Source organism: Giraffa tippelskirchi, chromosome 10 (genome assembly GCF_054371585.1).
Source record: "Giraffa tippelskirchi isolate mGirTip1 chromosome 10, T2T-mGirTip1v1.2.pri, whole genome shotgun sequence".
Taxonomy (NCBI): domain Eukaryota; kingdom Metazoa; phylum Chordata; class Mammalia; order Artiodactyla; family Giraffidae; genus Giraffa; species Giraffa tippelskirchi.
Window position 1 is genome coordinate 46,186,423 of NC_137284.1, and position 27,814 is coordinate 46,214,236.

A 27,814-nucleotide genomic window follows, 5' to 3' on the forward strand; every position below is an offset into this window, starting at 1 on the left:
GCGCCGGCCGCTTTCCTCCCGCGAGACTGCGAGCCGGGCCGGGGTGAGGGCTGGGGCCTGCGGTGCATTGTGGGAAAGCGTCCAGTGTGGCCTTTGTTTCCGGGCCTGGAGACGTGCTCTGTCTCCTCAGGCGCCTCTGCTGCGCCGCGGTCCCGGGTGCCCTGAGGCGCTCCCACTCCCTCCCTCGGTTGTCGCCTGGTGCGGGCGCCGCGCCGACGCCGCCAGCATGTCTGGGGTGCGCGCCGTGCGGATCAGCATCGAGTCGGCCTGCGAGAAGCAGGTCCAGGAGGTGGGGCTGGACGGCACCGAGACGTACCTGCAGCCTCTGTCCATGTCGCAGAACCTGGCGCGCCTGGCCCAGCGGATCGACTTCAGCCAGGGCTCCGGCTCCGAGGAGGAGGAGGCGGCGGGCGCCGAGGGCGACGCACAGGACTGGGCGGGCGCGGGGTCCAGCGCTGACCAGGACGACGAGGAAGGTGAGGCTGCGGGGCGCGCCCGATGAGGCGCCGTGGACGTGGCCGCGCGGGGCGGCGGCGTCCGGACACTTTCGGGCGCTGCTCGCCTCTCATCCTCGTGTCTGCGCAGGTTTCCTTGAGAGAAGCGTGTGAGACCCTGTAGCTGGGGGAGTGCTTGCGTTTTCAGTAGAGCATCTCTATGTGGCACCCTGGTTAGGATCCCTCGAGTTCGCGTCTCGGTTCTGCCGTGTATTAGCTGTATGACTTTGGACTAATCACTGTGTTTCCATGTGCGAGGTTCATGATGTTACTAACTCCTACTGAGAGGAGATTATATTGACAGGAGTATGTGATAAGGTCTAGGGGGTGGGAAGAGGCCAAATCACGTAGAACCAGTCAGCCAGGGTTAGCGTTTGGCTTTTATTAGAAGGACAGCTGAAATCTTTTGAAAGATTTCAAGTAGACAGATGATTTTGTTTACAAAAGATTACGCTGGATGCTATATATATAGTAAATGGATTATAGGGAAAATAAAACTAGTTAGGAGAGAGTTATAGAAAAAGTATGAGTGGTTTTGGATTCTTAGTGTCGGAAATAAAAAAAATCTAGCAGTTCTTGATTTAGTTATGTGAACAGACCCTGTGTAAATCGGAATTTAAAGATAGCATTTCAAGCGAGCTGTGTTAGGACAATTAGGGATCCATTTGGTAAATACTACCTCAAACCTCACACAGAAATATTTCCACAAGGATTGAAATGAAGAGAATAACATAAAATATTGAAAAGAAGTTATAATCATGTAACTTTGGCGCTAGGAAGGACCTTCTTTTTCTGTTTTTCCCCCCAATATTTATTTACTTTTTTAACTGGGGTGGATCTTAGTTGTATGTGGGATTTAGTTCCCTAACTAGGGATCAAACCCAGGTCCCCTGCATTGGGAATGCAGAGTCTTAGCTACTGGCCCACCAGGGACATCCCAGGAGAGACCTTCTTAAGCAATATAGGAAACACAGACGTTATGAAAGAAAAGATAGGTGTATTAATTGCCTAAAATTTAAAAATAGTAATGGAAAAAGATGCCACAGACAAAGTAAAAAGATAAATGACAGGCTGGGGAAAGTATATACAACACATATGACACACAAACGGTTAATATCCCTGATATTCAGAGTCCCTTCAAACTGAAAAGAAGACAGTTCATTGAAAAAAATAGGCCAAAACTGCCATTGTTGGAACCAGTCTACATGTCCATTACACAGAAATGGTTAAACTTACTGTACATTGTTCAATTATTATTATTATTGTTGGCCGCATCACACAGCTTGCAGGGATCTTAGTTCCCCTACCAGGGATCAAAGCTGGGCCCCCTGCAGTGGAACAGCCGAGTCCTAACCACTGGACTGCCAGAGAATTCTTGAATTTACTGTATATCTATGCTCCAGACATGACTGAGCGACTGAGAACACAGTGCATGTTCCAGAATATCTTACAGGGTTAAAAGAATGAAGTAGATCTATATTCTGATGTGAAGATGTCTTCAGGACATATTGAGGGGTGAGGGAAGCAAGTAATGGAAAATTGGGAGTATGTATGTATGTAAATACATAAAAAAACATTTGGATGGGGATACCCCAACAGTTATTAGTGATTGCCTCTTAGGAGGAGAGAGACTTAGGGGTGGGGAATAAAGAAAAACTTGAGCTTTTTACTCTGTGTCTCTGTTGTTGGAACTCTTCTACGGTGAGCATCTGTACATGAAATTTAATTCCTAAAAGTGATTAAGAGGTTGGAAGATAATAGTGTTTACTATCAGAATGCTGCCATTATAGGTCATTTTTGTTTTTATACTTTTCTGTGTATTGAAAATTCTCAACAATTCTTCAGATTTTAAAAGCTGGAAGAAAAAAAGGTTATTAAGAAGGCTTGCATAGATTTTAAAAGATTTGAATGCCTACTATCATGCTGCAATGTTAGATTTAACTTAGGAAATTAGATACCGTATTTGTTTTGGCATTGTAGGAATGCCAACTTAAATGTTAACAAAGATTCTAGAAAGGGTGGAGTGAATGGGATAAAAGAGGGAACAGTTTGAAATAGAATTCATTATTTCTTCTTTCAGTACTTTTTTCTTGTCTTTTTTTTAGTACTTTTGAATCTCTAAGTGAGTTTTCTATAGCTAATATCTGGGTATTTATTTTTTCTTTCACTTTTTAGGATTGGTGAAATTTCAACCCTCCCTTTGGCCTTGGGATTCAGTGAGGAACAATTTGAGAAGTGCCCTGACAGAGATGTGTGTTCTCTATGATGTTCTCAGTATTGTTAGGGATAAAAAATTTATGACTCTTGATCCTGTCTCTCAGGATGCACTTCCTCCAAAACAGGTATTTGTGGGCTTTGATTGAATAATGGTGCCATTTAATTAAGTCTCACTACCATCTTTTAGGCTGTGTGTCTATCGTTTCCTTTTCCTTAGATGCAAAATTAAGTCCACATGAAGTTTTAAAGACTGTCTTAAGCTCTCCAAAAACTCAAAATTAGATTCTGTAATGTGATCAAAAATTGTGACATTTTTATGAACCTTTATTATTTTGATTCTTATGCAGCCAGAAAACTTTTAGTAAACTTGGCTTTTTGGAATTGATAGTGCATGAATTGATAGTGATTATGGATATTTATGTATGTATATATAATACATAGGTTTTGATTTCTCATCAGTTTTCCAATTATAGACTTTTCTCTGAAGTATAAATGAATGCCTTGAAAGGGTGTTCTTGTGGGTGACGTGGAGAGTGGCGTGCAGAGAGGGGAACCTAACCTAGGCTGGGCCAGGTTTATTCAGTGTGTAGTGATGGTGGTGTAGTGTTTTGGTTTAGCGTTAGTTCTGATGGTGTAGTGTTTTGGTTTAGCGTAAGTCTCTTATCAAGTGACCAAAGAAATGGGTTAAGGTTATTATTCTTTTAAACATTATTATGTGCTTTTCTCCCTTCTCCTTGCTTTTCTTTTTTTAATTTTCCCTTCAGTAGGTATTTTATTATTGAGGAAATGTATCATTTTAAAAAATCATTTAAAAATAATACAGCCCTACACTTCTGCATTGTTTCTGGTAGAATCCTCAGACGTTGCAGTTAATATCTAAAAAGAAGTCACTTGCTGGAGCAGCACAGATCCTGCTAAAGGGTGCAGAAAGACTGACAAAATCAGTCACTGAAAACCAAGAAAATAAGCTACAAAGAGACTTCAACTCTGAGCTTTTGAGACTGAGGCAACACTGGAAACTTAGAAAAGTTGGAGATAAAATTCTTGGAGATCTGAGCTACAGAAGTGCAGGTATAGATAACTGTTAAAGACTCTGCTTTTTAACAGTAGTTTGTTAAAAACTGTAAAGGTCGATTCTTTTATAATAATATTCTCAATTACATGTTACATTTTGAAGTTTTAATTTCTGTACACATAAGCTTGAAAAAACTCAAATTATTCTTTTTATAGCCTTATATGCGTGTGCAAGTTCAGTTGTGTCTGACTCTGCAACCCCAAGGACTATATATCTCACCAGGCTCCTCTGTCCATGAAATTTTCCAGGCAAGAATATTGGAATGGGTTGCCATTTCTTACTCCAGGGTATCTTCCTGACCCAGGGATCGAATCTGCATTTCCTGCGTCTCCTGCATTGGCAGGCAGGTTCTTTACCACTGGCGCCACCAGGGAAGTCAGCCGTATATAAAGATATGTAGTTAATTTGAAAAAATTTTAGGTTCATTTAACAGAAAGTTCAGAGATAGGGTTTATGTGCTAACTCACCCTGAACAATAATTGATGTTTTAGTCAGAAATACGGGGGTGCGACTGGACTCCTCAATTAGGGAGTTTGATCAGTGCCTTAAACACTGCGCATAAAAGAAAAAAAGAAACATTTCTATTCTTTCTTATTCTGTTTTTCTCCCTTAAGTCTGGTAAGCTGTTTTTAACTCCTGGGTAAAGAGAGATAATGGTGAAAGCACTTCACCTTTTTTTCCATTCAGCTAGGGCTGCAACCCTAACTTAAGGAATATATTTTGTTGGAGTATAATACCAAAGTTGGATGTCTTGACTTCACATCTTCTGATATAAATTCTTTGTTGTTGAGCTATAATATGTAATAGCAAGTTTCTCAAAGCAATTGTGGCAATGTCTTTAAGCTGCTGAAGTGTATTCAGAGGAGCTATATGGTAAAAGTTTATAAGATTCACAGCTCAATGGGGTAAAAGCTCTGAGTGTCAAGGGATAAAAAAAGCAAGGAGCCCTGGCTGTAATCACTGAGATAACAGTAGTGGAGTGATATTTTAAAAGGATTCATTTGCCAGAGCAAGCCATCAGTATCTTCAAATTAAAGGAATGTAATTTGCAGTGGTTAACTCAAGGACCTGCATGCCTTAGTATTGATGTGAATTGGAAAATTTTGAGTTCTAATGGTAAAGTTCCATCAAAAGATGAATTCAAGATGACAAAGACATTTTTACATTTTAATAGGTAGTCTGTGGAAGCAGTGCTTTCTGGCTCTGGACATTGTAAGCTCATCTCAACAAATAATTATGTATAAGAACTTTACCTAAAACAGTCACTTGTGTAATAAGAGGATTTGATTGCATTCTGTTTTTAATTGCAAGAAAATCTTGAACATCTTTTCTAATTATAGCAGAGCAGTTACATTTATCTACTCCCTCCTCAGGTAATTCAGCAGCCCAGGGCAGCTATCTCAAACTTATGCACTCCATACAAAGACATCACATAAAATCTAGGAGTTGGTTGACAAAAGGGTGGTGTATATGCTATCTTTTTGTCCTTCTCTTGTTGAATTCAGAACCCTTCAATTGCAACCTTATTACAGAGGCTGAGCTCTAGAAGTATTTAGTCTCCAAGGTTTAAATTTGTATAAGTAGATTATATTACTTATATTACTGTGTGTATTTATATATATAGTCTAGAATTATGTTCATTTTATCAAAACTCCATTGGAACAAAACAGTTTGGATAGCCTGTGGAGTTCTTCTTATAATGATACCATTAGACTAAGACATGTTATTTTTTTTAAGGTAAATAGCTGTTTTCTCCTGCTTCCTTTCTTCTTTTTGCTTACCATGGCTCTCCCTCCCCATATCCCCTGAAACACACATTTTTGGTGGGAACTTAATGTATGCTTTGCCGATATGTAGGTGGGATATTATTATATACTCAGTAATTTCTGTTGAATAAATGTATTAACTGTTTTGTTTTCCTGTTTTTAATATCCCATTAGGATCTCTGTTTCCCCATCATGGTACATTTGAAGTAATAAAGAATACAGATATTGATCTAGACAAGAAGATACCTGAAGATTACTGTCCCCTTGATGTCCAGATTCCTAGTGATTTAGAAGGGTCTGCATATATCAGGGTATTTGTCTAAGTATTTTTCAAGTAATCTCTTATTAATAGCCCAGAAGCTAATTTGCTAACATATTTTCGTGTTGTTATTTTCACGTAGGTTTCAATTCAGAAACAGGCTCCAGACATAGGTGACCTCGGCACAGTTAACCTCTTCAAACGACCTTTGCCTAAATCCAAACCAGGTATAGTTCTATTCTCTAACTTCTGGTCTTGTCTGCCCTGACTAACAGTAAATATAGTTAGGAAAATAGGCACTGTAAATAAGAGCAATTGGAAATATGACTTTATAATCTGTTAATCAATTATTAGTGAATAGCTGTGCAGTCTTTTTTTTTTTTTTTGGCCACACCATGCAGCTTGTGGAATTTTAGTTCTCTGACCAGGAATCGAACACAGGCCCTCAGCAGTAAGGGTGCAGAATCCTCATGACAGGGCCACGAAGGAATTCCTGTGGTCTTTTTTGAAAGGTTGAGCTTATTTACCAGTTTTCTCTGTGTAGAAGAAGTAAAAAATTTTATATTTTGGAAAGGATATGCTGTAATACATTGTTTTCCGAACTTTTGTTGTATGTATTTAGATAATCATTTAAGCAAGTTAATGCCTACGATAGGTAATTAAGGGACTTCCCTGGTGTTTCAGTGGTTGGGAGTAGGGGGGACACAGATTCAATCCCTGGTCAGGGAACTAGGATCCCACATGCCGTAGGGTAGCTAGGCCCAAGAGCTGCAACAAAGACCTAGTGCAACAAAAATCTTAAAAAAATAATAATAATTAGGTAATTAATATATACACATGTTCCCTGTCTTTCAGGTTCCCCACATTGGCAGACAAAATTAGAAGCAGCACAAAATGTTCTCTTATGTAAAGAAATTTTTGCACAGCTCTCCCGGGAAGCTGTTCAAATTAAATCACAGATCCCTCACATTGTGGTGAAAAATCAGATTATCTCTCAGCCCTTCCCAAGTAAGTGCAGCCTACCCTTTTGAGTGATAATTAGAACTTTGTGATTTGGGGACCAGGACAAAGAGGGTAGCTGTTTGGGTGTGTTGAAGGAACAGTAACAGCAGAGAAGTAGTGTGCAGTCCCTAATAACAGCCATAACAGCAAGTGAAATGTGCAACCCAGTCTGCACTGCTGACTGTTCTGTGTCCTCAGTGGTGTCACTCCTGGGCTTTAAACAATATCTGTTAAAGTTTTCCCTAGCAAGCCTGTTATTAGGTAACAGTTGCTTTGAGGTGTCTATGCCAACACTATTTGTAGAAGATTTCCTAAGGTCCTCTTATTATCTAGATGAGATGTCAATTAGAAAATGCTTAATTTAAAAAAATTTTTAATCTTTTTATTGAGGTATAGTTGATGTATAAGTTTCAGGTGTACAACATAGTGGTTTACAATCTTTTAAAAGTTGTATTCCATTTATAGTTATAAAATATTGACTATATTCCCTGTGTTGTACAATATATCCTTGTAACTTATTTTATACATAGTTGTTTTTACTTTTTTTTTTAAGTTTTTAAAATAACATTTATTTCTTAAAAGTTAAGATGTGCATAATTGGAAACCAAAAACAAGAAGCAAAAAACTCACTCATAATCACAAGTAGTTTTACCATTTGATGTGTCCTTCAAGGTCTTTTGTGTATTCTTAATCCTCTGCCCCTATGTTGCCCCTCCCGGCTTCCCTCTCCCCACTAGTAACCAGTATTGTTCTCTGTGTCTGTGTGTCTGTTTCTTTTTTGTTATATTCACTAGTTTGTTCTATTTTTTAGAATCCATATGTAAGTAATACCATACAGTGTTTGTCTTTTTCTAATTTCATTTAGCCTAATACTCTCTTAAGTCCATCCATGTTGTTGCATATGGCAAAATGTCATTTTTTATGACTGAGTAGTACTCCATTGTATTTATATACCACATCTTTTTTATCCGTTCATCTGTTGCTTCCATACCTTGGCAATTGTGTATAATGTTTCTATGAACATTGGGGTGCATGTATCTTTTTCAATTAGTGTTTCTATTTAGAAAATGCTTAATTAAATATCCATAATATCCTAAATTTGTGGAAATTGGATTTAAAATATTTTTCAGAAGCAGTTAGATTTACCCAAGAGATCAATTTGTAATTAGCCCCACTTGTTTTTTTACATAAATTCTGAGTATCTTCTTAGATCTTAAGAGAATGGGTTTCTGGAGTGAAAAATTTCATCCTGATTCTCATGGGAAGAGGAAAGGTCTTCTAATCAGTAATACCAGATATTAACTCTGTTTTGTTTTTTAATTTAAAATCTAGAAGTAACAAATTACAGTTTCTGCTCACCTGTCTTTAGCCATAGCTGAAGGTCAGCAGCCACATTCGTAAGTCAATAGAAATTGAATTGTTAAAATACATGGTAGTTGATCATATTCATATTCATGGGTAGTCATTTTGGTGTAAAAATGTTAACCACAGAAGCCTCCTCTTTGAGTTCAGAATGTATCTTTTGGGAATGGGCTTTGGTAATACTTTATGAAAATAATTTGTGCTTTTCCATATTACAGGTTATTTATGTCTGTCTTACTTATTTTTATAAATAGGCTTGCAGTTATCTATTTCTTTGTGCCATTCTTCAAATGATAAGAAATCCCCAAAATCTGCTACAGAGAAGCAAAGTCCAGAAGACCATCTTTATGTTCTAGAGCATAATTTGCATCTACTGATTAGAGAGGTAATGAAGTAAATATTTTCTTTGCATTGTGGTAAGCCTACGTACAGCAGTGAAAGTACACACCCTCCCCACTGCTGAGTCCTCATTATTTATAAAGCAGTGACATTGACTAGTTGTGCTATGAAAGATCTTTTTATGGGCTCAGGGAATACAGAGAGAATCTGAATATAGTCTCTGTGGCCAAGCATAGCTTCTATTCTACCACAAGTTTTATAGAGAGGTGTAAGAAACGCATGCTAAAGGTTGATTCTGATTGGGTAATCGGAAAATGTCTTGCCAGCGCCTGTGAACAGGATTACTCGAATTATTTCAGGATACATTCTACTTACAGGTCATATAGAACTGTCCTGAGAATCTTTTAATAGGAATATATATTCCAGCCACCCATGTCTCACCCCCAGATCTGGTCTAGTTAGTTGTAATGGTGCAAGGATCAGTATTTTTTTATGTTCCTAAGGTGGTTCTGTTGTACCCAGGTTTTAGAACCTCTAATCCAGGATATGGTAGAATAACTATCTACTGATTGCACGTGTTCTGTCAATGGGACTTACTGAAGAATATTATTGTTTTTTATAAAAGTTTTAACATAAAAACGAACGACAGCTGGAGAGAGACCCTTCTCTTTACCAACTTACATTTAACATAACCTAGTAGATGTTAACATATTATCTGTGTGCTTAGACTGCCTTTATATGTGCTTCCAATCCATTGCTTTCATGTTTCCAAAATGTGAGCCATAATTTGATTGAAGATTGTGTAGTTAATATGTGGGTACTGGCTGTTGAAAATGGCTGTTCTTGTTACAGTTTCATAAACAGACCTTGAGTTCCATTATGATGCCACATCCAGCAAGTGCACCTTTCGGCCACAAGAGAATGAGACTTTCTGGTCCTCAAGCTTTTGATAAAAATGAAATTAATTCAATACAGTCAAGTGAAGGGCTTCTGGAAAAAATAATTAAACAAGCAAAGCATATATTTCTGAGGAGTAGGTAAGGACAAAGTTACTATCTTTCTTTGAAACTGCAGTCGTTTTTTCTTTATGTTACCTTATGTACACTATTTTTGGCATACTTTAATATTTTTTCCCAGGGAGAGGAAGGTGACTGCTGTATAAGAGTCTATGGGTTGTAAATGGTCCTGTCAAGTTTGGGGAAGCCTTAGATCTATTGTTCATGTAACTTTATTGTTTCCAACACTGGCATTAAAGTTTTGAAAGACAGTTGACTAGAAACATGCCTTGGAACACCAAACTTTCAGCGATAACTTATCCATGAGCTACTTTCCCTGAACTGATTGAAACCTTTTTTGAAGATTTCCATATTTTTTGGTTGTCACACATTTTAGGATTTTGGAAGGCACTTTCCTATATATTGACTTATTTAATCCTTAGCTCTGGGTCAGGTCGTGTTAGCACATTTTTTACTGATGGTAAGACTGGGATTCAGAGAAGTTGTGCAACTTGCTCAAGGTTACACAACTAAAAGATTAGCAAAGTCAGGATTCAGGCCTAACTCCAAATTTTCTTTCTTTTTTTTAAAAAAATTTATTTATTTATTTTAATTGGAGGCTAATTACTTTACAACATTGTAGTGGTTTTTGACATTGACATGAATCAGCCATGGGTGTACATGTGTCCCCCATCCTGAACCCCCCCACCCACCTCCCTCCCCATCCCATCCCTCAGGGTTGTCCCAGTTCATGCATCAAACTTGGACTGGTGATCTATCTCACATATGGTAATACACATGTTTCAATGCTATTCTCTCAAATCATCCCACCCTTGCCTTCTCCCGCAGAGTCCAAAAGTCTGTGCTTTATATCCGTGTCGCTTGCTGTCTTGCATATAGAGTTATTGTTACCATCTTTCTAAATTCCATATATATGTGTTAGTATACTGTATTGGTGTTTTTCTTTCTGACTTACTTCATTCTGTATAATAGGCTGCAGTTTCATCCACCTCATTAGGACTGATTCAAGTATATTCTTTTTAATGGCTGAATAATAGTCCATTGTGTATATGTACCACAGCTTTCTTATCCATTCGTCTGCTGATGGACATCTAGGTTGCTTTCATGTCCTGGCTATTGTAAACAGTCCTGTGATGAACATTGGAGCACACGTGTCTCTTTGAATTCTGGTTTCCTCAGTGTGTATGGTCCAGCAGTGATACTGCTGAGTCGTATGACAGTTCTATTTCCAGTTTTTTAAGGAATCTGCACACTATTCTCCATAGTGGCTGTACTAGTTTACATTCCCACCAACAGTGTAAGAGGGTTCCGTTTTCTCCACACTCTTTCCAGCATTTATTGTTTGTAGACTTTTTGATAGCAGCCATTCTGACCACGTGAGATGGTACCTCATTGTGGTTTTGATTTGCATTTCTCCGATACTGAGTGATGTTGAGCATCTTTTCATGTGTTTGTTAGCCATCTGTGTGTCTTCTTTGGAGAAATGTCTGTTTAGTTCTTTGGCCCGTTTTTTGATTGGGTCGTTAATTTTTCTAGTGTTGAGCTGCTTGAGCTGCTTGTATATTTTTGAGGTTAATTCTTTGTCAGTTGCTTCATTTGCTATTATTTTCTCCCATTCCAAAGGCTGTCTTTTCACCTTGCTTAGAGTTTGCTTCGTTGTGCAAAAGCTTTTAAGTCTAAATAGGTCCCGTTTGTTCTTTTATTTCCATTATTCTGGGAGGTGGGTCATAGAGGATCCTGCTGTGGTTTATGTCAGAGAGTGTTTTGCCTATGTTTTCCTCTAGGAGTTTTATAGTTTCTGGTCTTACATTTATATCTTTAATCCATTTTGAGTTTATTTTTGTGTATGGTGTTAGGAAGTGTTCTACTTTCATTCTTTTACAAGTGGTTGACCCGTTTTCCCAGCACCACTTGTTAAAGAGATTATCTTTTCTCCATTGTATATTCTTGCCTCCTTTGTCAAAGATAAGGTGTCCATAGGTGTGTGGATTTATCTCTGGGCTTTCTGTTTTGTTCCATTGATCTATATTTCTGTCTTTGTGCCATTACCTTACTGTCTTGATGACTGTGGCTTTGTAGTAGAGCCTGAAGTCAGGCAGGTTGATTCCTCCAATTCCATTCTTCTTTCTCAGGATTGCTTTGGCTATTCGAGGTTTTTTGTATTTCCATACAAATTGTGAAATTATTTGTTACAGTTCTGTGAAAAATACCATTGGTAGCTTGATAGGGATTGCATTGAATCTATAGATTGCTTTGGGTAATATACTCATTTTCACTTTATTGATTCTTCCAATCCACGAACTTGGTATATTTTTCCATCTATTTGTGTCATCTTTGATTTCTTTCATCACTGTTTTATAGTTTTCTATATATAGGTCTTTTGTTTCTTTAGGTAGATTTATTCCTAAGTATTTCATTCTTTTCATCATAATGGAGAATGGAATTGTTTCCTTAATTTCTCTTTCTGTTTTCTCATTGTTAGTGTATAGGAATACAAGGGATTTCTGTGTACTAATTTTATATCCTGCAACTTTACTATATTCATGGATTAGCTCTACTAATTTTCTGGTGGTGTCTTTAGGGTTTTCTATGTAGAGGATCATGTCATCTGCAAGCAGTGAGAGTTTTACTTCTTTTCCTATCTGGATTCCTTTTATTTCTTTTTCTTCTCTGATTGCTGTGGCTAAAACTTCCAAAACTATGTTGAATAGTATTGGTGAGAGTGGGCACCCTTGTCTTGTTCCTGACTTTAGGGAAAGTGCTTTCAGTTTTTCACCATTGAGGATAATGTTTGCTGTAGGTTTATCATATGGCTTTTATTATGTTGAGGTATGATCCTTTTATGCCTGCTTTCTGGAGGATTTTTATCATAAATGGATGTTGAATTTTGTCAAAGGCTTTCTTTGCGTCTATTGATACAATCATATGGTTTTTATCTTTCAATTTGTTAATATGGTGTGTCACATTGATTGATTTGCGAATATTGAAGAATCCTTCCATCCACTTGGTCATGATGTATGATCTTTTTAATATGTTGTTGGATTCTGTTTGCTAGAATTTTGTTAAGGATTTTTGCATCTATGTTCATCAGTGATATTGGCCTGTAGTTTTCTTATTTTGTGGCATCTTTGCCTGGTTTTGGTTTTAGGGTGATGGTGGCCTCATAGAATGAGTTTGGAAGTTTACCTTCTGCAATTTTCTGGAAGAGTTTGAGTAGGATAGGTGTTAGCTCTTCTCTGAATTTTTGGTAGAATTAAGCTGTGAAGCCATCTGGTCCTGGACTTTTGTTTGTTGGAAGATTTTTCATTACAGTTTCGAATTCTGTGCTTGTGATGGGTCTGTTAAGATTTTCTATTTCTTCCTGGTTCAGTTTTGTAAAGTTATACTTTTCTAAGAATTAGTCCATTTCTTCCAAATTATCCGTTTTATTGTCATATAGTTGCTGAAAGTAGTCTCTTATGGTCCTTTGTATTTCTGTGTTGTCTGTTGTGATTTCTCCATTTTCATTTCTAATTTTGTTGATTTGATTCTTCTCCCTTTTTTGCTTGATGAGTCTGGCTAATGGTTTGTCTGTTTTATCTTCTCAATGAGCCAGCTTTTAGTTTCGTTGATTTTTGCTATAGTCTCCTTTGTTTCTCTTTCAGTTATTTCTGCCCTAATTTTTATGATTTCTTTCCTTCTACTAACCCTGGGGTTCTTCATTTCTTCTTTTTCTAGTTGCTTTAGGTGTAAAGTTAGGTTATTTATTTGATTTTTCTCTTGTTTCTTGAGGTAAGCTTGTATTGCTATGAACCTTCCCCTTAGCACTGCTTTTACTGAATCCCATAGGTTTTGGGTTGTCGTGTTTTCATTTTCATTTGTTTCTATGCATATTTTGATTTCTTCTGTGGTTTGCTGGTTATTCAGAAGCATGTTGTTTAGCCTCCGTATGTTTGTATTTTTAATAGTTTTTTTCCTGTAGTTGACATCTGACCTTATTGCATTATGATCAGAAAAGATTCTTGAAATGATTTCAGTTCTTTGAATTTACTAAGGCTAGATTTACGGCCCAGGATGTGATCTATCCTGGAGAATGTTCCATGTGCACTTGAGAAAAAGGTGAAATTCATTGTTTTGGGGTGAATTGTCCTATAGATATCAATTATGTCTAACTGGTCCATTGTATCATTTAAAGTTTGTATTTCCTTGCTGATTTTCTGTTTGGTTGATCTATCCATAGGTGTGAGTGGGGTCTTAAAGTCTCCCACTATTATTGTGTTATTGTTAATTTCCCCTTTCATACTTGTTAGCATTTGCCTTACATATTGTGGTGCTCCTATGTTGGGTGCATATATATTTATAATTGTTACATCTTCTTCTTGGATTGATCCTTTGATCATTATGTAGTGTGCTTCTTTGTCTCTTTTCACGGCCCTTATTTCAAAGTCTATTTTATCTGCTATGAGTATTACGACTCCTGCTTTCTTTTGGTCTCCGTTTGCGTGAAAAATCTTTTTCCAGACCTTCACTTTCAGTCTGTATGTGTCCCTTGATTTGAGGTGGGTCTCTTGTATACAGCATATATGGGAGTCTTGTTTTTGTATCCATTCAGCCAGTCTTTGTCTTTTGATTGGAGCATTCAACCCATTTACATTTAAGGTAATTATTGATAAATATGATCCCTTTGCCATTTACTTTGTTGTTTTGGGTTTGAGTTTATAAACCTTTTCTGGGCTTCCTGTCTAGAGAAGATCCTTTAGCATTTGTTGAAGAACTGGTTTGGTGGTGCTGAATTCTCTGAGCTTTTGCTTGTCTGTAAGGCTTTTGATTTCTCCTTCATATTTCAATGAGATCCTGGCCGGGTATAGTAATCTGGGTTGTAGGTTTTTCTCTTTCATCACTTTAAGTATGTCCTGCCATTCCCTTCTGGCCTGAAGAGTTTCTGTTGAAAGATCAGCTGTTATCCTTATGGGGATCCCCTTGTGTGTTATTATTTGTTGCTTTTCTCTTGCTGCTTTTAATACTGTTTGTGTTTGATCTTTGTTAATTTGATTAATATGTGTCTTGGGGTGTTTCGCCTTGGGTTTATCCTGTTTGGGACTCTCTGGGTTTCTTGCACTTGTGTGGCTCTTTCCTTCCCCATTTTAGGAACATTTTCAACTATTATGTCCTCAAGTATTTTCTCATGCCCTTTTTTTTTTGTCTTCTTTTTCTGGGACTCCTATGATTTGAATGTTGGGGCGTTTGACATTGTCCCGGAGGTCTCTGAGGTTGTCCTCATTTCTTTTAATTTTTTTTTCTTTTTTCCTCTTTGCTTCATTTATTTCCACCATTCATCTTCCATCTTACTTATCCTATCTTATACCTCAGTTATTCTACTATTGGTTCCCTCCAGAGTGCTTTTGATCTCAGTTATTGTGTTATTCATTATTGATTGACTCTTGTTTATTTCTTCTAGGTCCTTGTTAAACATTTCCTGCATCTTCTCAATCCTTGTCTCTAGGCTATTTATCTGTAACTCCAATTTGTTTTCAAGATTTTGGATCATCTTTACTATCATTATTCTGAATTCTTTTTCAGGTAGACTCCCTATCTTCTCCTCTTTTGTTTGGTTTTGTGGGCATTTATCAAGTTTCTTTACCTGCTGAGTATTTCTCTGCCTTTTCATTTTGTTTAGATTGCTGTGTTTGGGGTGCCCTTACTGTAGGATGGCAGTTTGTGGTTCCTCTTTATTGTGGAGCTTGCTCCCTGTGGGTGTGGTTGGACTAGTGGCTTGTCAGTGTTTCCTGGTTATTAGAGCTTGTGTCGGTGTTCTGGTGGGTGGAGCTGGATCTCTTCTCTCTGGAATTCAATGAAATGTCTGGTAGTGAGTTTTGGGGCATCTGTGGGTTTAGTATGGCTTTGGGCAGCCTGTCTGTTAATGCTCAGGACTGTGTTTCTGCTTTGCTGGAGAATTTGCGTGGTATGTCTTGCTCTGGAACTTGGGTCTTGTGCGGAGCTTGGTTTCAGTGTAGGTATGGAGGCTTTTGGATGAGCTCTTGGTCTGTTAATGTTCCCTGGAATCAGGAGTTCTCTGGTGTTCTCAAGTTTTGGATTTAAGCCTCCTGTCTCTGGCTTTCAGTCTTATTCTTACAGTAGCTTCAAGACTTCTCCATCCAGACAGCACAGATGATAAAACATCTAGGTTGACAGTTCTCCACAGCAAGGGACACCCAGAGAGGTTCACAGAGTTACCTGGAGAGGAGAATAGGGAGGAGGGAGATAGAGGTGACCAGGAGGAGAAGAGGGGGAATCAAAAGGGGCGAGCGTAATCTAGCCAGTAATCAACTCCCTATGTGCTCTCCCAGCCTGGAACACCCAGAGACATTCACAGAGTTAAGTAGGGAAGAGAAGGGGGAGGGAGGAGATAGAGGTGACCTGAGGGAGAAAAGGGAGAGTTAAAGGGGAGAGGGCAATCAAGCCATTAATAACATCTGATAACAAATACCTAAAAGCAAAGATTAAAAATCTAGAGTAGAGGTTATACTCTCAAAAATACAATATTAAAAATACAAAACAAAATCAATCATAAAAATTATAAAAAAATATATGTATGGAATTTGCTTAAAAAATAGGGTGTTTTTTTTTTTGCAAGGTAATAGGTTATAAAAATGAAAATTAAAGGAGTAATAAAGAATTTAAACATAAAGAAAATTTTTAAAAACAGTAATAGTAAAAATATATCTAGGAATTTTTCTGGAGCTGTTGTGGGCGGTGTGGGGTCAGTTCAGTTTCAGATAGTTCCTTGTTCCAGACTGTACTTGTTCTCAAGGTCTATAGGCCCCTTCCAATTCTTAACTACAGGGTTTTAATCTGTTACACCTGTCACTTCCAAAGTGGTTCCCTCTTCTTTGTTTATTTTGGCTTCCTCTGTTTGCAAGTCTCTTCAGTGTCTCATTTCTGTCCTGACACAAGGGGGTGAAAGTGGTCATTTATTTAGGCTCACTTGTTCAGTTGTGCTGTGGGGAGGGAGGAACATTGCCAACAAATACCACTGGCATGTGTGGGTAGTGCTCGCAGTGTGTGGACCACACTGTGTTTGCCCCAGCTCACAACTGCATGTGCTTTCCAGGTCTACACTGCTCAGGCTCCAGGGTACTCTGCAGGGCACTGTCCAAAGCGGGCCCTGCATTATGTGCACTTCCCAGGTCTAAGCTGCTCAGGTTCTCGGGTACTCCACAAGGGCAGACTCAGTTGTGCATGCGTTTTGTGCCCTTTCCAGGTCCGAGCAGCTCCAGCGACCAGGTGCTTGGCAAGTGCACTGTCCCAGGTGGGCCGTGTGTCTTAATCATCTCTCTGGTCCTGGATGCTTGGTTTCCTGGGTGTGCTGTGTGTGTCCTCTGGCAAGCTGATCTCAGGCTGCGAGCCTCCTGGCAAGTGTCAGCCATCCGGGAACCTGCTCACAATTTGGTTGAGGATGCCGGGCCTTGGGGCCGAGATTGCCCCTTGCCTTCTAGCTCTGACTGTCACCGCCTGCCTCTCTGCCTCTGGCAGGGAGAGGGGCCGGTCAGCAGATGGCCAGCTCTCCTTTGGTGATCGCTCAGTCCTTTGTTCTGTGAGCAGGCTAGGCTGCACCTTAGGTTAGAGCCCGTGCCTCCCTGTCCAGCCCCTGCACGCTGGTGGTGGAGGTGAGCGTCTGGGCTACTTTTCCGCCGGGAGTTGCAGTTAGGTGTGTATTCTGTGGGGTTTTTTTTTTTTTTCTCCCAGTTACGTTGCCCTCTGACATTCCAAAACTCCCCACAGACCCACTCGTGAGAGGGTTTCCTGCTATTTGGAAACTTCTCCTCCTTCACAACTCCCTCCACGGGACGAGTCTCTGTCCCTAACTCTTTTGTCTCTCTTTTTGTCTTTTATATTTTGTCCTACCTCCTTTTGAAGTGAATGGGCTGCCTTTCTGGTGCCTGGTGTCCTCCGCCAGCGTTCAGAAATTGTTTTGTGGAAGTTGCTCAGCATTCAAGTGATCTTTTGATGCATTTGTTGGGGAGAAAGTGGTCTCCCCATCCTATTCCTCTGCTATCTTGGGACCACCTCCCTCATTTTCTTTTTTCCGTACATCATTTACAAAAGAACGTGGCATGATTGCACCTAAACAAAGTCTTTTCCAAATGTCACAGGGTGCTATTCTATTTCATTATTTGCACTTAGTGAAGAGGTCTGTTTTTACTTCTTTCAGTGATTGTGCCTTGATGGTACTCACCAGGTGTGGGCACACTGTTTTTGTAGATGACATTTTACTTTGAATTTTAATTTATTTTTCCTGTTAATTCAGTTATAGCTTTATTTGTCATGGTTTTATATTAGTCTTTGGTCTCAGGATGGAAACTTTCAGTAAAATGAATTAGGAATGTTGAGACAACAGCATGATACAGTGTAAGGAACTCAGCATAAAAGATGTACTTAAGCCAGGGCTCAACCACTTGCTAAGAAATTTTGGGCAAGTTACTTAATATCTAATCCTCTCTCAATTGGAGTTATAGGAGTCTGGTCAAATTGAATAATGGATACACAAGTTCCTTATAAACAGTAGGAATACTGTGTTAGATGACTGTTGTTACTTTCCATTTGTACATTTCAAGTATAAAAGCTATTAATTAATTTGAGTATGTTGTTAATGTTGCAAATTTCTGATTAACCATAAAGTTAAATATTCCCTGAAATAAATGAGGGGCATGGAAAAAGTTATCTTTAGAACCATTTTGTTTCAGAATTGGGCTTCCCTGGTGGCTCAGGCGGTAACGAATCTGCTTGCAATGCAGGAGACCTGGGTTAGATTCCTGGGTTGGGAAAATCCCCTGGAGAAGGGAATGGCTACCTACTCCAGTATTCTTGCTTGGAGAATTCCATGGACAGAGGAGCCTGGCGGGTTATAGTCTATGCGACCATGGGGTCGCAAAGAGTCAGACACAAGTGAGCAGCTAACGAAAGTTTCAGAATAGTAGTTGTAATCTTGGAAGCAGCAAAACTTTAAAAAAATGTTCCCTTTTCTCCCCTTAGGTATAGAAATAATGTTCTAAATATATCGAGCCATTGTGTAATTCCATACAGTTAACGTGTTCATATATTTTTACATACATTTGACCATTGAACAATATAGGAGTTAGGGGTACCGACCCTCTGTATTGAAAATCCAAGTATAACTTATGCTTGGCCACCAAACAGGCAGTTTCTCCATTTCCCAGGTTTGCCACTCTGGATTCAAGAAACCACAAGTTGTGCAGTGTTGTAATAATTATTTCATGAAAAAGATTCTCTCATAAGTGTACAGGTGCAGTTCAGACCCACTGTTCATGGGTCAGCAGTGTATGTGTCAGGGCATGTGTTTTTTTTTAATAAATCTGGTATCATAAAATTTTATACCTTGCCTTCAAAGATATTTTAATAAGCTATGTGATAGCCCATTGTGTGAATATTCTATGATGTCTTTTACCAATTCTCAATTGCTATATATCTTTTTATTTCTAATTTGTTGACATATGTTAATACTGAGATGAAAACTCTCACATATTTATCTGCTCTAAAAATTCTTGAAACACTGCCAGGGAAACAAATCACAGAAAAAGAAGGGAAAGTTAAAAATGGATTGAAAGAAATCAGTACTAGAGCAGAAGCAGGATAAAAGAGCATATAAAAATTGATATAAAAATCCCTTGTCCTCAGTAGCTATTCTCATTTCTTCCATTTCCTCCTGTCTTTTCCTTCTCTAGCCAATAAAGTGCTAACATCAGATTTTAGACACTGAGGATCTCAGTAGTTTGGTTGATTTACGTAATTTATGCTTTGCTTCTAGGCAGTGGCTATTCATTAGTGTGTATAAAATGTAAAGGAAAGATTATTGGCTCTGGAGTTAGACTTCCAGGTTTTGTGCCCCAAACAGCTTCAAACTTTGGGCAAGTCACTAAACATTGCTAAACTGCTTTTGTTCCTTCTGAAAAATGGAGGTAATAATAGTAGTGTCTACTTTTGTTGTTCGTAAGGTTAAAATAATTCATGAAAGCACTTATTACAATATTTGATACATAATCATCACTTTGTAAATCTTATTTCTCACTTATACTTACCGTATTCATCTTTCTTGGGGTATAGGTTTTAATTGTACAGTAAGTCTCTCCAGCTTTTGTTGAAAATGCTAATTCCATGACAGTAATAGTTCTCAAGTGTGGGTATGTCCCAAGTTATTTGTTACCAGGGGTCAAATACTGATATTTATGAATTATTTATATCCTTTTTAGAGCTGAGATTAGTACCCTAGAAGTATGCCTTTCAGTTGTAGTCTGGTAAGATTTTCTGAGTGGCAGAAAACAAATGGAATTAAAAGGAAATCAGTGTGGCCTGAGAATGTGTTGTGATGTGAAGTTGAGAACCAGTACATCAGAGCTACATCTGACTTTTCTTTAAAATCTTTGCTTTTCAAATAGTGGTATTTTCAAAAAGTCACCATCTGTTTTCAAATAGCCATAAAACTGATAAGCAGTTTAGTACCTTATTATTTTATATGGTGACTATAAAAATTTTAACTTCTTTTCTTTAAAAGGACTGCTGCAACCATAGACAGCTTAGCAAGTCACATTGAGGATCCTCAGATACAGGCTCATTGGTCAAATATTAATGATGTTTATGAATCTAGTGTGAAAGTCTTAATCACATCACAAGGCTATGAACAGATATGCAAGTAAGTATTGAAAAGAAGTTGTTTAATACGTTAAGTTGCTTTTTATGTATTGATGTTTGAAGAGTGATTACATCAAGATTTTGGGTTTTATTTGATAGGGAAGCATAACATTCCAATAAATTATTTGAGCTGTAGAGTGTTTTTAAAAGTAAGAGATAAGGACTTCCCTGGTGGTCCAGTGGTTAAGACTCCATGCTTCCTCTGCATGGGTCGTGGGTGCTATCCTTGGTCGGAGAACTAAGACCCCACATGCCACGTGGTAAGGCCAAAATATACAGGAAAAAAAAAAAATGACAGGTAAGAACATCCAAAATAGTCTTTATATAATAGTCTCTATTGATAGTCACAGAGACTTAATTTACATAATCTCTGTGTAAATGCTGCATATTTGAGCTATGGTCAGGAGTGAACCCCAGCACTGAGGGGAAAGCTGCCATGCTTCCTCATACACCGATCCGCTTCAGTTCTTGCCTGGAGGCCATGGCCAGTCTGGGGTATTTGAGGTGAAGAGGGTGATTTATATTAGAGCCCATACTTTCCATAATGTTTAGCTTAAAACAACCCCTGTGTCTATTCCAGTTCATGATTGTGCCCTTAATGACTTCTGTCCCCAGCATTCCTGGAGAAGCTGTCTACTTGATTTACATTCATAAATCACAAGTTAATACACAGATAGTAGATTGGTGGTTTTCAGTAGTGGGATGTTGGTGAAGGTGGTCAAAAGGTACAAACTTAGAGCACAAAAGAGAGGAAAAGAAAAAATTGGTCAACTTGGAATTGTTTACATCTACAACTAAGACCAAACAACCGTTGGATTATGGGCATCGAATCCAGCATACACCTTTTAAACTTCTGTGAAGAGAGGTCAGTGTCAGGACAGGAGAGAAAGGAAAAGTAAGTATAGAATGTCCTTACCCACCTTCTGTAGCTGGTAGGGTCATCTTATACTTTTTAAAATTGAAAGTAATTCTCTTTCTTAGAACCCCCCTAACTTCCTGTCGTTGAACATTTTATTTTAGTTGGGTGCCAGAACAGTGATTTGTACTTGTGCAACCACTATAGGATAAAGTGCTCCAAGTGTAATTGCTGTGTCAAAAGATAAGGACATTTAAAATTTTGATTAATGTTACCGATTTGCTTTTCTTTCTTCTTCCTTTTTAAAAATTCTTTCTTTCTTTGGCTGTGTTGGGTCTTAGTTGTGGCACTTGGGGCCTTTGTGCAGCATGCAGGACCCTTTTGTGGTAGTGGTGGTGATGTGCAAGGTTCTCTCCAGTCGTGGTACTTGGGCTCAGTTGCCCCAAAGCATGGGGGATTTTAGTTCCCTGACCAAGGATTGAACCCCAGTTCCCTACATTGGAGGATGGATTCTTAACTACTGGACTACCAGGGAAGTCCCCCAATTTGCTTTTCAGAGTAATTGCCATGAGTATGCGCCCACCAATAGTGGTACAAATTTATTTTTCCTTATACCTTTGTTAAAAAAGGAGAATTCAGAAATGCGGTTAGATTTATAAGTCGTTTTCTTCTTTAAGCCTTGTGAATTTTGTGTTTTTTTTTCCTTCAAAAGAAATATATAAACATTAATTCATCAAAATTACAGTTTTATATAGTTACCAAAATGTTTTTTATTCTTAAATATTTGCTGTAAAAGCAAAGTTAGGAAAAAAGAGGTACTATCAGATGTGGAAAGCTATAATGCTGTTTTTTTCTGCATTTGTTCACCGGGATTATTTGAGGAGTTTTGTGTTTCTTGTACATGTCATATGCTAAAAATTTGTGAACTGACTTGGAAGAGATTTGTGACCTGTGTATACATATATTCATTGGCTATTTTATGAGTTTGTTTGACCTAAGCTCAGTTAGTAGAGCATATGTATTTTGACTTGTTAGCTGATTATTTTCAGAAGAGAGTGAAAAGTTAACCGTTTTTCCTTTCTGTGTGAGAATTTGACCTTTGGCTGACTCTCTCACTCTAGTTACCTAGTGACTTGGTAAGGAAAGATGCCATGTGTGTTACTAGGCAACAGTGCTTATGGCAAAAATGATCCCCAGTTGGTAAAATGGTTCTGGACTGGGAGAAATTACAAGCCCTTGCTGGGGGTAGCTTTGGATGTCCCAGGGTGGGGTGAGTGTTATCAGTGGGCCGAGTCTCCTGCCGGGACCCTGGGATCCAGGCCTGTGAAGCTGTTGCAAGAGTGCGTGGCTCCTGTGAGGACCCAGGTTTCTAGGTCAGGGCGGGCCCCACATGCTCTCAGCACACATCTCTTCCTATTTTAACAGAGGCGTGTGGCTGCTGTGTTGACAGCTTTAGGGCCCTCAAGAGAAGAGGAGCAGGTGCTGTTGGCAGGCTGACAAGCTGTGCTTCCTGCCCCGCATCCTTCTGAGTAGACTGGCACTCCGTGGCCCATTGTGGTGTCGGTAGTTTAGTGAGAGTCTGATAGTTTTCACTGAACCTGAGGAAACTCCCCCATGGGTCTTGGTGTAGAATATCTAAAAAACTGTTGTATTCTTTTTCTTTGCTCTAAAGGTTCTTGACATTTGTATAAGGTAATTTTGGACATTTCTGATTTTTAGTATGTGTTGTCTGTAAAGGTCCATTCAGCTGCAGTTGAATATTGGAATTGAGCAGATCCGAGTCGTGCACAGAGATGGGAGGGTGATCACACTGTCTCATGAGGGCCAGGAGCTGCAGGACTTCCTTCTGTCCCAGGTAACACAGCTCCTGAACCCCTTCCACTCTACCCATTGAAAGAACAAAGCCGATAAGAAGTAACATTATTTTTTAAAAGCCATTTCAGCAATTGTAAAGTAATTAGCCCCCAACTAAAATAAATAAATTTATAAAAAAAATAAAATAAAATAAAAGCCATTTCTACCTGCCAACTAATTTCTAGTGCAGAGCTACCCGGGTAGCTCAGTGGTAAAGAACCCGTCTGCTAATGCAGGAGACACAAAGAGATGCGGGTTCGATCCCTGGATCAGGAAGATCCACTGGAGCAGGGCATGGCAACTCTAGTCTTCTTGCCTGGAGGGTCCCCATGGACAGAGGAGCCTAGAGAGCCACGGTCCAGGGGGTCACAGAGAGTCAGACACGACTGAGCGACTGAACATCAACGATCTCTAGTGCACGTTTTACCACCTATTGGCTAATTGAAAATGTTGATAAACTGTCCTAGATTTGTTTCTACTCTTAGTTTGTATTTAAGATGCATGACCAGTTCTGAGACTACCAAACTTTTTTTATTTCTCCTGTTAGCCGAGATTTATAACACCTCCAGGACCACGTGAAAGTGAAGTATTAACCCAAGAAAACCAGAGAAAGGACGATCAAATACAAAACTGTAGTATCCATTCTGCATAATGATGAATGGAACACTATATGCGTAAGCCCTAGGACAGCGTTCCTTATAGTAAGGGACAGTATGGAAAGTGTTGAGTTCTAGTACCAGCTATACCACAGACCTGCTTTATGACACTGGACAAATTTTTTGACCTTTTTTTTTTTCATCTGTAAAGTAAGAACAGTATTTTTCCTACCTTCTTCATGGAGTTGTGATGATCCATTGAAATACTGAGTTATGGGATAAAGGGTCGGTTTTTGAAATGCTAATATATCTTTCACATGAAATACATATTTATATTTCACATAAATTTTTATAAAAATACTGACCCTCTCCATCCTGTAAGCAGTAATCTGTTATACTGATTTGCTTCTATGGTGCCTTTATTTAAAGGGCATCTGTGAGGTATGGCAGCTCTTGGTTGATTGTACCTAAAATAGCTTTGGTTAGCTTAAGCACACATGCAGAAGTGTAATGAAAGCCTTTTAAAGAGTTTCCAGAATTGCTAAGAAGTCTAGAGAAGAAGGCTTGCAAATGGTTCAGGGTCACAGGAAGCTGGATGTAAGAACCACAGGCAGGGCAGGGCCCCTGCTGCCATCCCAGCACCACCACCCTCCTCGCTGGTGGCAGACACACTCTGAATTGCCGTGTGTATCAGTCACGGTCTTTCAGGGTGGTTTCAGGGTTGTCTTTTTACTAAGGATCATTACAAAAGCTGTTAGTGTGACAGCCTCCCAGAACAAAGTGGGGTGGAGAGTGGACTTGACAGGGCCAGTGGAAGATACTCAGCTACACACCCTGCTGCTCTTTTAATGTTCCTCCAAACTCAGTGATCCAGGTGGGAGGCTCCAGCTGGCCAAGTTCAGCTTGTGGGCTGTATTCCCACTGCCAGTGTACAGGAAAGCAAGTATCAGGCTATTGTAGCTTCTGCAGTGGAAGGTGGGATCTTGTTCCCTTGCCCCACATAGAGGAGAATTTCCTCAAACATAAGATAGGGTTCCTTTGCTAGGCAGTGAAAACTCCAGCAAAAGTTCACTTTACAGTCATGATGTCAAGTCTTGGCAGTGGCCAAGTAAATACCCATTCCGATTGTCAGTGAAGTTTCCTTTTTCATTCACAGATGTCACAGCATCAGGTGCATGCAGTTCAGCAGCTAGCCAAGGTTATGGGCTGGCAGGTCCTGAGCTTCAGTAATCACGTGGGACTGGGGCCTATAGAGAGCATTGGCAATGCCTCCGCCATAACCGTGGCCTCCCCGAACGGTGACTATGCTATCTCAGGTACTTCCTGTTTCTCTGAATGTGAAGAGACCTTTCGGAGTTTGGCCTTTTCATTTAGCTTTAGTAGTTACCATACTTAAGAGTAACTTACGTCTGTAGTAGGTGAGTTCCTTTATTAATTATGCTGAGTGTTTATCTCATCATAGCTATTATTCAGAGCAACAGGTTATTATGTCTTTCTATAGTAGTTATAAAAGATGTTTTGCTTGGCAACACATTTTCCTAGGAGATTATCTGAAAAATGCCATCAGCATTATTACTCCTGCAGTTCAGAACTTTCAATGGATAAATGCTTTTTAAAATATATACTGCTAGGGAGTTCCCTGGTGATCGACCCAGTGGTTAGGACTCACTTTCACTGCTGTGGACCCAGGTTCAGGGAACCTGGTCAGGGAGCTAAGATCCCACATGCTGCATGATGGGGCCAAAAAAATTTTTTTAAGTTTATAAATATACTGCTGCAAACGTGCAAGAAGAATAGTATCTGATCCTAAAGATGGGTCAAGGGATAGAACAGAGACGTGTTTTGTGAAGCACCTACCATGAATGGGGCACTTTGTCTTGTTGAAAATTATATATCATTTCAGTGTGATCTTCTTTAATACTTGCTCTAAATATTTGAAAGAGTGGGTAGTTAAACATTCTTCCCCACAGGATCACAGCTTGTGAATCTGTAGGCTTGATCATTGTAAGACCTTTATCGATAAGAATTTCTAAATACCCTTTCTTCTTGCCTGAGTTATAAAGCGTCATTAAAACCTGAAGTTCATATCCAGAATAATCTTTCATCCATCCCTTCCAGTTCTGATTTTGAACCTTTGACTTTCATCACATTGTGGGTGTATATTAACCAAGTTGTTAAATGATGAGGTTATCAAGTATTTTAGAAAAAAAAAAATTATGATGTTCTGAAAATATATAGAACCTTTGATTTTCCTAAACCAGCACTCATCTTTGCCACATTTTTATATTACAAACATTAATTCATAAATATTTATACCAGCCTAGTATCTATAAGGGGCTTTCCAGGTTGCATAGTGGTAAAGACTCTGCTTGCCTGTACAGGAAATGCAGGAGACTTGAGTTTGATCCCTGGGTTGGGAAGATCCCCAGGAGTAGGAAATGGCAACCCACTCCAGTGGTCTTGTCTGGAAAACTGTACATGGATAGAGGAGCCTGGCCGGCTACAGTCCATGGGGTTGCAAAGAGTCAGACACTACTGAGCACACACACAATATCTATAAATTAGTAAATTTTATTTCAGCATATTGAACCTGAAAAGTACTTTTAAATAAGCACTTTCAAGTTCGTAGACAAACAAGGCTTTTTATGCTCGTGGAAAGTGAAGTTGTGTGATCTTTGTTGTTTCTAGCTTGGAAAATGAGTATATTGATATTTTGGTTTTGCTCCACAGTTCGTAATGGCCCTGAAAGTGGCAGCAAGATTATGGTTCAGTTTCCCCGTAACCAGTGTAAAGACCTTCCAAAAAGTGATGTTTTACAAGATAGCAAATGGAATCATCTTCGTGGGCCATTCAAAGAAGTTCAGTGGAATAAAATGGAAGGCCGAAACTTTGTTTATAAAATGGAGCTGCTTATGTCTGCACTTAGTCCTTGTCTACTGTGATTTTTTTTTCTGGACCAGTTTCCAGATTTTTTTTTCCCCCAGAGAAGTTTCCAGAAACTTTGAGGAATGTTTGCAGATCAACAATAAGCACAAAGAAGAGGAATCTTCCAAAGGAATATTGTTTTTAAAAAGTAATAATTAGCAAATGTTTACTTAGCATTTTGAAACCTTTCACTTTATAAGTGACAAGTACTTTAAAATGCAAAAGTTTATGTACAGTTACAAGGTATACAAACATGGAGAGATGTACTTTTTTTATGCAGTTGACTTGAAATATTACTAACATGGATTGACATTTGCTTTTTAAAATATCCCTTTGATGTTGACATCAAATAAAGTATATGGTTAAAAATTCCAGACACTCTGAACTCTTAACCTAAATGAATTATGTCATATGTTCCATTGTTTGTTATTGCTTAAACACTCTTAAGACCCAGCTTTCATGCAGGAATTCCCTCACAATGAGAGAAGCAGATCCTTTCTCCTAAGTGCAACAAAGTACTTTCCAACCAATGGAGCCTGTCCTGCCCTCCCCACCAGACCTATTAAAAGCCAGCTCTTGTGTTAGTGGATAAAGTACTTTGCTCTCTGATTGTCTTTGTTACGCATGCCTGGGTCTCAGTCCGGTGAGAAATTCCTTAGAGCTCCACCTGAAGGCTTAGAAGGCAGATGGTGGTGTATCTTTAGGGTTTCCTCTGTCTCGCCTTGGTTTTTTCCCACTTGAATGACCTCACTTGCCTTGCCCCGCTCCTGCCTTACCCTGACCTTGGCAGTCCCCAGCCTCAGCCAGCAACCTTGGATTGCTTCTTCTGATTAAAGATTTGTTCTGTCTTATTTCACTAGGTCTCTGCATTTTCCCAGGGAAAATACTAGTGCATTAATGGAATACATTTTGCAAAGAACAGATAACATGAATTTAGAAATAGTGCCCCAGCCCTAAAACATGTCTGAAGAACTTCCCTTAATAAGAAATTTGGGCTTATGGGCCTTTTGGTGCCACTATAAATAATCTGTAAGTAATCTGTAGTTTCCTTATGAGGAAGGCTTTCAATTTTTAAAGATGGGTATTGTAATAATTTATGACTGAAGTAACTTTAAAAATCCTTTGTATTTCTCTTTTAAAAGGTAAGTGGAGCTTGTAAGCCATGAAATACCATAATACTTTTGTGTTTTTGTGTGCTTTTTTTCCTCCTCTGATTAAGCTTCTGCATCTTTCTATCCATGGAAATTAAAAGATTAATATAAATCTGCAAGTATTTAAAAAATTTCCAGTGCTTCTCCTAAGTTATGGTGTCCCAAAAGTTGCTTTGCAAATTATAGTAAGCTAATCTGTACACACCTGCTCACATA

General features: G+C 38.9%; 1 protein-coding gene across 1 annotated transcript; it reads left to right on the plus strand.

The window, feature by feature from the left end:
• Window positions 1-66: 66 nt before the first annotated feature.
• MED17 (mediator complex subunit 17) lies at window positions 67-26,821 on the plus strand. The gene is made up of 12 exons (XM_081535591.1): window positions 67-476; window positions 2,670-2,836; window positions 3,563-3,782; window positions 5,727-5,863; window positions 5,954-6,038; window positions 6,667-6,819; window positions 8,430-8,560; window positions 9,367-9,551; window positions 20,080-20,217; window positions 22,810-22,927; window positions 24,679-24,838; window positions 26,253-26,821. The coding sequence occupies exons 1-12, from the start codon at window positions 227-229 to the stop codon at window positions 26,462-26,464; spliced, it is 1,956 nt and encodes a 651-aa protein (XP_081391717.1). The 5' UTR covers window positions 67-226; the 3' UTR covers window positions 26,465-26,821.
• Window positions 26,822-27,814: the final 993 nt, after the last annotated feature.

What these genes read in the sequence shown, in the direction of transcription:
- MED17 (XM_081535591.1), top strand. Translation starts at nt 227, where the DNA reads ATGTCTGGGGTGCGCGCCGTGCGGATCAGCATCGAGTCGGCCTGCGAG. An exon ending in TCTGAGCTACAGAAGTGCAG is followed by an intron (nt 3,783 to 5,726) that starts GTATAGATAACT and finishes ATATCCCATTAG; the next exon opens with GATCTCTGTTTCCCCATCAT. An exon ending in CGGTGACTATGCTATCTCAG is followed by an intron (nt 24,839 to 26,252) that starts GTACTTCCTGTT and finishes TTTGCTCCACAG; the next exon opens with TTCGTAATGGCCCTGAAAGT.